General features: G+C 35.8%; 1 protein-coding gene across 1 annotated transcript; it reads left to right on the top strand.

Annotated features, from left to right (window-relative positions):
• Positions 1-497: 497 nt before the first annotated feature.
• On the top strand, positions 498-6,815 carry LOC106680661 (uncharacterized). Its single transcript, XM_014420530.2, has 2 exons — positions 498-1,125; positions 6,679-6,815. Exons 1-2 carry the CDS (start codon positions 519-521, stop codon positions 6,726-6,728), a joined length of 657 nt encoding a protein of 218 aa, XP_014276016.1. The 5' UTR covers positions 498-518; the 3' UTR covers positions 6,729-6,815.
• The last annotated feature ends 2,614 nt before the right edge of the window (positions 6,816-9,429 follow it).

Raw genomic sequence — 9,429 nt, 5'->3', positions numbered from 1 at the left:
TTATGCAAAAAAAAATAAATATATAAAAATAGTACGTTCATATCGTTGTATATTTTTATAGCATTACCTCAATGCTTTCTGTAATCTGAACACATCCCTGCAGCGATTAGTTTGGATTGGACGAGATGTACATCTACGCTGTTTTTATTTGTATTTCACGAAAATCAAAATGAAAGTGTAATTAAAATTTTATTATTAATAAAATCAATAGTTTTTTCAATAAATGGAGAATACGATTAAAATAAATACTTGTTAATATTTATTGCTACGTTTTATCTGTTGTAATGATATATATATATATAAAGCGTCATTCTGTCTTCTCAACGAGTAATTTTTGGTTCAATTGTTTGATTTAAATTTATATATTTCAAATAATATCGCAGAATAGTTAAAATATATCTTTATTAGAGATACTTCACAATTCGTTAAAAGTTGGAACAATAGATTGTTCTAGGTCGTAAACCGATTTATGATTATATTAATTGCAGCTTCTGTAGTGTGAATATTCCTCAGTCAAGATGTGTTCCTTCATATTTATAGTCCTTCTCATGGCTCTGTTTTATACTAGCCAATGTCAAGTAAACGATTTCTATCGCCAAGCATATCGCCTAGCTACTTCGAGTTATCCTGCCAAGAATACATCAACGTTTCTGCTTCCAGAATGCAACACTGACCTAAATCCCAGGCCACCTAGTTACTGCTATGTAGGGAGATCTTATGATGGAAATGATATTGGTGATTCGCAGTCAGATAACTATCGCGAAGGAACATTACAGAGTGATCCTGAGTTTAGACTAATGAAAATGCTGAAGATGGCCCTAAGGAATAAAAACGTAGAAGAAACTGAGGATTATAATGGAATGGAGGAATATAATACTAAAAACTATATTAACCGTCAACTAGAGCCATCTACTTTACCTAATACAGAGTATCCCAAGAACCGTTCACCTCTTAAGCCAAGGTCTTTCAAACCTGATTTCAATGAAGATGATGAAAAATTAATGTGGGATATTTTATTGGAAATGACAGTAAATATGGGTACATGCGAAGATGAGGACCTAATAGAATATGAGGACATTGTCAAATCGATAAGCACGGGACGTCAAAGAACCGACCCATTTTCAGGTATTGTAAATAAATATAACTACAATAGATTGTATATGGATCGTATTGTATTGGTTAGAGACCGGGTTGTAAAGGCTAGAGACCCCTTTATATTGTGATAGCTAGATTCCGGATTGTGCTGTAATGACCAGAGATCGGATTGTATTGTAATGACTAGAGTCCAGATTGTATTGTACAATTTATACGCATTAATTGTACAATTTATTTTAAATAAATCCCTCATTTTTAGGAAATCACAAATTGAAGCTTACAACCATATATTTTAAATCTTTTTTATTTTTTTATTTAATGTAATTTACAACTGTACAAAATAATACAATAGGTAAATATGTAGTATGTTTCATACACACTTGAAAATCTTGGGAAGGAACCACTCATTGGTGGTACTTCAAACATTAATTTAAATTAGAAGGTCCCGTGGCCATCTTCTTTTCAGACGCCTCGGAGGATTATCAGGGATTGTTAAGGATGAAAGATTAAGAATTAATGGGTTAAGGAGTTTGGAATGAAAAGACGCATATCTATTTTGGGTCAAATCTGCAACAAATGGGATATTAAGGTCTTTGTGACTGAGTTTATTTGTGACGTAATAAGGAGCATCACGGATTTTACGTAGGATTTTGGATTGTAACGATTGGAGCCCCAGAGCTAAATTCCATATGTCCAAATTGGTCTGATTATTGTAGTGTATACTAATTTTTTGTAGTGAATGGGAAGTTTAGAGCGTTTGTCAAGTAAGTGTTGTAGCAATCGGAATCTACGAGCAGTTTCTTGTCGTTTCAGTCTTATGTGTGGATTCCAAGTAATCTATTCAACAGGTTTTAGTGGTGTATTTATTTTAAATCTTGAAATCTTAACTTACATTTACATAAAAATAAATAATTAGTGATTTCTAGAGGTCACACATTGAGCTTAGATTTTTATTGAAAATACTAAAGTCATTGAATTCAAAATCAATTAAAATTGGTATTTGATTTATATGAATTTCAAATAACAACATTAAATTAAAGTTTTGAATAACAGATAGTTTCGGTTTCGAAAATGAAAAATCTAATGTTTGGATTTTAATACTAGAAGACAATCTTCTAAATCCTTTTTCCTACAAGGCAATTTGCTTATAATTTTCCTAGAGCTTAAAATTGTGGTAGTTTTAATTAGAGGTTTACTATCTTCATCAGAAGAATAAAAAATCAATAAATACAATTAAGTTTCTGCTAGGTCTTCAATTATGGTCAAAATTTGATTTTTTTTATTCAAAGTAGTTTAGTTTTTCATGAGTTCAAACATATATTCTAAATACTTAGCTAGTTTATTTTATTTCGAACAAGATTAGATAAACATTCCAATAATACAATAAAGTTAATTTTAAGATTTTTTGATCGAGTCTGGCACCCAGGACTGCCATACAAGATCCATAAATTCCTACCCCCTACATACTCCCTCATTATCCGTTCTTATCTCTCCGACAGATTATTTCAAGTGAATCAGAACAGCGCTTATTCATCCCTATTCCGTCAGTCTGCTGGTGTACCTCAGGATAGTATCCTTGGTCCTATCCTTTATACAGTTTTCACAGCTGACATCGCAACCGATCCTAACACTATCCTCACCACATATGGAGATGACACATGTCTATTGTCAGTAAACTATGATGCTTACATCGTATCCCAAACCCTCCAATCCCACATCACCACCCTTGAAGAATGGTGCCAAAACTGGATGATTAAAATTAATTCCAATAAATTCCCTTCTCAACTACCTAAATCCACTTGTTTCTAACCTGGATTCTCCTTCATCACCTAATAATTCTCCTAGGCGTCTGAAAAGAAGATGGCCTAGAGATCTTCTCCTCAAGAAATGTTATTGGAGCTCTATCAGTGGATAGATTCTCCACGTTTGTATCATGTCACTATGTCACCAAAAGAAAATTTACTTGTATATATGTGTTATACAGTTGTAAATATCATTAAATAAATTATTTTTAAAAAAATATTTAGAAGTTTTCTGGAGTTTTACGGCACTATTTTGCACATTTTAACATTTGCACATAGGGCAACGTTTATCATCGATTATTATTATCGATCACTCCAATCTCTGTTGGTGTTTCCACTGTTGGGTCTTCGTCTCCGGATGTATCTCCTCAGTTTACTGGTTCTTGAGTGCCTAGTTGGTTTTCTTCCAGAGTTTACTCTCTCAAAAATTGTCCAACATATCCAGATGGTTCTCACTCATTATCCCCAGGTCTATTATTATATTGACTTAGGATCTCCTTCTATTAGGAGATACACGCGGATGACACAATTCCTATAAGTTCCAGTGCAAAGGCGCTGTATCTGACTTCTGCTTCTGTGAGACGCCGACTAGAGTATGCTACAGAACCCTCCACGCTTCAGCTTCCTGTGCCAAGACCACCCCGAGAGGGTATACGGACTTGCATCGGTTGTGAGTATAAACTGCTTCCTGAAGTCAGGGAATGCAAGAACTGGTTCCCGTTGCAGCTGCTCAATGCATTCCCTGACGTTATGTTTGGCGCCAATAATGTTGTGCTCCCTTTCTTTTTACAAATTATATATGAATTCAACAGAATTAGGCAGTTGGAACTCAAACTATCTCAAGAAAAATCGTCGTAGGAGAAGGAGATCACCTTCCAGGTATAAATTATTTCTAAAGACGGAGTTCAACCCGAAGTTCACAAGGTGGAGGCATTTCGACGAATAACAATCCCCCAGAAACCGTTTAAATTTTATGGGGTCCCAAAGCGATTTTTTCTGATGGAGGAAGGGAATTCGGTATCCTAAAAAGAAATTCCAAACTAAAACCATAATTCTATTTAAAACAATTCTCAGGCCACTGCTGATGTACGGCTATGAAGTTTGGGGAGCGGCATACTTTACGAAAAGGAAAAAAACTACAATCTTTTCAAAATAAAGTCCTAAGAATCGCAGTTAATGCTCCTTGGTTCATAAGAAATGGCCAATAGCATCGCGAATTACAGATGGAGTCAATAGAGAATTATATCAAAAAACGGTTCATGAAGTTCCACTCCCAGTTGCCGACAGTTAAAGGAGCAGTGACCTACAACCTGGGAAACCCAACCTCAACCCAAAGACTGAAACCCAAATTGCTGCAGGATATTCTGTTATAAATATAAAATTAATTCATAGTCGCACTACCTCTATTTTACTTTTTATTATTACTCATTTTATTTATTTTTTTTCTATTTTCTTCTCTCGTCCCTTTTTCAAATTGAATTGTTTCTTCTTACTATTAGTGGGCAATTGTTTGTTTTATTTAAGTGTACCAATGTAATTATTTTTTGTTATTAATTTTACTTTCCCCTTTTATTAAGAAGCATTATTCTTATCTATATATTTTATTATTTTCTTTCTGATTTTAATAATACCATTGTATGTAGTAAGGGGTGTCTTTTGTGCGAGACTATACCCCCTATAATCAACTGTTATAGTCGATTTTATAACCAGGCCGATCTGGTATAAAATAAATTTATAAAAAGGGAATTCGATAACCCCATGATCAGGGAAGTTAAATATAATTCAAGTTATAGCATTGCGGCGTATAAGGAGCGGATCCCTAAATGTTAATAAATACTGAAACGACGTGTAAACGTTCGAGGGGTATACCGAAACGTAGAAGGTAGTATTGTGTTAAAACTAATTTAGTAGAATTGGGTTTTGAGGGATATTACTGAGCATCGAACCTTCGGGTTCGTAGGCCTTCATTATTATTACTATTATTATTATTATTATTATTGTAGGACAAGGCCTCAATACAACCTTAATCCTAACTTACTATGTAAATAAGCACTGATAATGCATTTATGAGTATTGCAGAGAAAATAAAGGCAGTATCATTCTAGTAAGCGTGCAATATAATTCTGTTCCTTTTTTTTAAGTCTTTCAGTCCAAGTGCTTGTAAGTGGTGCCAAGACCCGGAAACTCTGTTCTCTCATCAATGATTTTTTTTCTCTTTCCTCCGGCGTTCTTTTCTTTTATTTATCCTATATTGTAACTTTTTTTTTTTTTTACTGACCTAGATGGTTAATGGTGATGGCGAACCACAACCACAGCCCGCAGTGAGGCCGCCAGTTCTACAGATCCCGGTGACGATTTCCCTCAAGGCAGTGCTCATATGCCGGATCAAGCGAAGAATTTTGAACCATATGCAGGCAGACGAGGGAACAGCATGGCCAGTAGTGAAGGAAAGATTAAAGAAGACCTATGGAGGAGGCAGATGGTCCCCGGAGGAAGACATTTTCTTCATGCTGCGGGAGAGGAGAAAGCACGGGCAGTCTAACGGATAGTACCCAGCCCCGCTGTTAGGCCAGTTTAATCTGGCCACAGAAAGGGTGAGAGAGACACTTGGATCGGATGTAGACAGTTGGAAGATGAATTTCATCGTCTCCATAATGAAGGTGCAATTGGCAAGGAGACAAATAAAAGGGAAGGTTTACCCCGGGACCGCACTTTTGTGGAATGTGCTCAAGACCCTAGCACTAGAGAGGAGCATGCAAGGATGTATGTCGATGGAGGATGGAACCGAGTACCGTACCACTGCACAAGGAATCCGTCAACACCATGGAAGAGAAGAGAACCCATGGATAATGAAAGATAGAGGTACGGGTAAAGGAAGGCGACCGAACAAGGGCGGAATACGCAACGGAGGAGGGAAAGAAGACAGGAACTGCCAAGGGTGTGAGGTAGGACATCTGGTGGCCCAATGCCCCGCACTAGATGCGAGGGGGGAGTTAGAGAAAGGAAATTAAGAGGGATTACTCAGAAATCCCCTTGAAACAGGAGAAAGTGACGTACGTAAAACAAAGGCGGTACCCGCATGCGTTGAGAAGAATTGGAAAACCTCAAGAGACAGGACATCATGTTAACAGTACGTTATCTTATAACAGCCCTCTGTGGGCAGTGCTTAAGAACAGCGCATCAGAAGATAAGGGAGAGCGTTTTAGGGTGGTGATTGATTACCGAAGCCTCAACGACAATACGGTGGACGAGAGGTATCCCATACCAAGATTAGAAGATATTCTGGTTAGACATGGTGGGGCGACATTCTTCTGTACCCTGGATTTGAAAGTCGAATACCACCATATCAAAATGCGCCCATGGCGGAAGACCAGCATAAAACGGCCTTTACATTCGAAAGGGGGCATTAGGAATTCACAAGGATGCACTTCGGTCTGAAAAATATCTGATTGACGCCGGGGATCAGGGATGATCGAATTTGCCAGGCGCTTAGTAATGGGTCCAAGGCAGGGAGAACATTCGGCGGCTCTGGTCTTGCTCAAGATAGGATCCTCGGTCTTAACCTCTCGCCGACCAAGTGCCTGATGAGTTATAGAATAGCAGATATAGGTGAACAAATCCCGTCAGTAAACAGTCTTGCATTTGTATTCAAAACGTGTTCTTTTATCTACCTTTTTCTTTTATTTATAAGTTTCTTTCCAATGTCGCGTAAATATAAATACACCTAAATGTTAATGCGTGTGTTACCTCTAATATTTATTAATAAGTATCTTATTTGCAGGTGGAATGCAGAATCTAATACCATTCTGCCTCGTAGAGCCTGACTCCTAAAATATAAATCATAATCATAATTCAATACGTCATAATATATGAAGGATGACAATTCTGCATGTATAAAAACACATGAATAAATAAATCTTGCACTACAATAGAAACAATTAATTATTAAAACCTCAAACCCTTAAACATAAGAAATAAAAAACAACCAATCTCAATTGAGAACAAATTAGTTGTGATAAAAGTACAGTTGAAATTGTTATGAAGATCAGTTTGGATTCCAAACAATTCACATTACTGTCCAGTAATGTTTCGTGGACATTGTCTTGTCTTCTCCAGAGCGCGAGTTAAGGAACCCGTATTATAAATTTAAACAATTGCCCCTTGCCCAACTGAACCTATGTCACTTTAGACATATGGTTGCATATGTCCACATTCTCCTGCAATTTTATAGAAAAAGGAACCCAATAAAAACGACTAGGTTCTAAGAAGGCCCCAGAGACCCTTCTAACAGCCCTTTCAAGCCCTTAGTATCCTATATCAATAGCAAGGGCTGACACTTAGGCAGGTACATGCTGTCATCTCACAAATGACTTGCATCAGTCTAACTATTTTATGTTTTACACATGAAAGTTTCTTTCGTTTCTTCCAATTTCTTGGAAGTCTCACACCCTGCTTCTAGTCCACGCCTATTTCTCTTTCCCAGATATTTACTTCTAATTTCATAGTATCTGATTGGTCCAAACCCCTTCTCCTATTTCACTATTCTTCCTACCCCCTCTTCTCAAGTGTTCATATATATTTCCTAGACTAGATAGCTAAGTTAGAGAAGTAAAAAGATAGAGACTGAGTAACAGTAGTCTGGCACCCAGGACTGCTTCAATAACTCCGTAAATTCCTACTCCCTAGATACTTTATCATTATCCGTTTCTTTCTCAATAAAACAGTAACTGTAAACCACAATATTTCCTATTCATTCCTCTTCTTTCAGGCCGCTGGTGTCGATTAACCTAGTATCCTTGATCCCATCCTCTACGAAGTCTACACGGCAGACATCCCAAACAATCCTAACATTATCCTCACTACGCATGCCGTTATCACACAGTTAATAATAACCCTCTAACAACTTACCTTACATTGAACAATGGTGTTGACAATGAAAGATTAAAATAAATTTTATGAAACAATCTTTACCCATCGTCTTTAACCTACCGTCTGGTCGAATGTATCTTTAATAATGTTGCTCTTACTCCTGTCGAACAGATCCGCTTCCTTGGTCTACACTTGGACAAACGACTAACTTGGAATCCACACACAAGTCTTTAAAGGCAAGACTTTCTAGCCAAACGGTCTAAAATTACAATCCATTATAAAATACTGATCTACATGACTGACAGTCCATGCTCACGTTTAAACATTAAAAACATTTTCGAAGAGTGCCCTCACCCATTTGCCAACAATAAATATAATTGTTAATAAATAACTGAACCCAAATATATCTAATAGTACAAGAGCCCAAGAGGAGAAAAAAGGCAGTTATCTCACCCCAATTTTTGATTACTTTAATGAAAACTATGTATAATTAATTGTCAAAATTGATGAGTCTGCCAAGTATAGGTAGGGGGAATAAAAAATGGCGGCTGTTTCAAAGCGATAAAAAAAATTTTTTTTTTCATTCAGAGCTGAATTAAATTAAAGCTAGTTAAATTTACTACAAAATAGTTAATTATGTTTATCTTTTTAGGAATAGTAGTTTTTATGAAATTTGACAAAATAAACTTACAAAATGTTAATTTCTAGTTGTTCGTATAAAAGGTTGGATTTTTGAAAAAATATATCTCTAGATCCATAAGACACACATATGTCTGCCAACACTCAAAATAAAGGGAATTTAACTTACTATAAAGTAGTTTAGCTCAATATCTTAAAAAGTAGGAACAACACAAGAGAACCTATAGAAAACGTTATTTAAAGAAGAGTAAATTTGCTAAAATATGAGCCCTAATAGAGTTATTTATGTTAAATAGTTTTCGAGATATAGCTTTTTAAAAAGCAACATTTCACATAAAGTGCTAATAGACATCTGTACGTCAAATGGTTTTTGAGATATAGATTTTTCAAAATAAATTCACTAACTACTGATCTTTCAGTTCGTCCAATACAACATTTTTATGAAATGTTGCTTTTTAAAAAGCTATATCTCGAAAACTATTTAACGTAATTAACTCTATTAGGGATCATATTTTAGTAAATTTACTCTTCTTTAAATAACGTTCTCTTAGGTTTTCTTGTGTTGTTCCTACTTTTTTGAGATATAGAGCTCCGAATGAAAAATTAGTTTTTTTTATCGCTTTGAAACAGCCGCCATTTTTTATTCCTCCTACCTATACTTGGCAGACTCATTTTGACTAGTAATTATAAATAGTCTTCATTAAAGTCATCAAAAATTTGGGTGAGATAACTGCCTTTTTTCTCCTCTTAGGCTCTTGTACAGTTACCATGGACCCTGCGAAATTGCAAGGAAAACTAAAAACAATGCCGTCATAGCTAACAAAGGTAAAGGAGAGGTTACCGTAAAAAAATCGGACAGATTTTGTTTACAATCACATGTTTTAATAAACAAATGCTTTATAGTTGAAATCTATTTCACAAATTGACTAAGCTAATAAAAATTATAACATTTTATTCAATGTTGCTTCTACAACTAGGATTACGCCGTAGTTAGGATGAATTCTTCCATATGCACCGATGCCTT

Source organism: Halyomorpha halys, unplaced genomic scaffold (genome assembly GCF_000696795.3).
Source record: "Halyomorpha halys isolate HHAL.00 unplaced genomic scaffold, Hhal_1.1 Scaffold274.1, whole genome shotgun sequence".
NCBI lineage: Eukaryota > Metazoa > Arthropoda > Insecta > Hemiptera > Pentatomidae > Halyomorpha > Halyomorpha halys.
Note: the sequence above shows the minus strand (reverse complement) of the source record. Positions and strands in the feature narration are given on the sequence as shown.

Bases quoted from the DNA above. Each gene is read 5' to 3' on its own strand.
- LOC106680661 (XM_014420530.2), top strand. From the start codon at position 519: ATGTGTTCCTTCATATTTATAGTCCTTCTCATGGCTCTGTTTTATACT. The intron at 1,126-6,678 runs GTATTGTAAATA...TCTTATTTGCAG, and splicing joins AAGAACCGACCCATTTTCAG to GTGGAATGCAGAATCTAATA.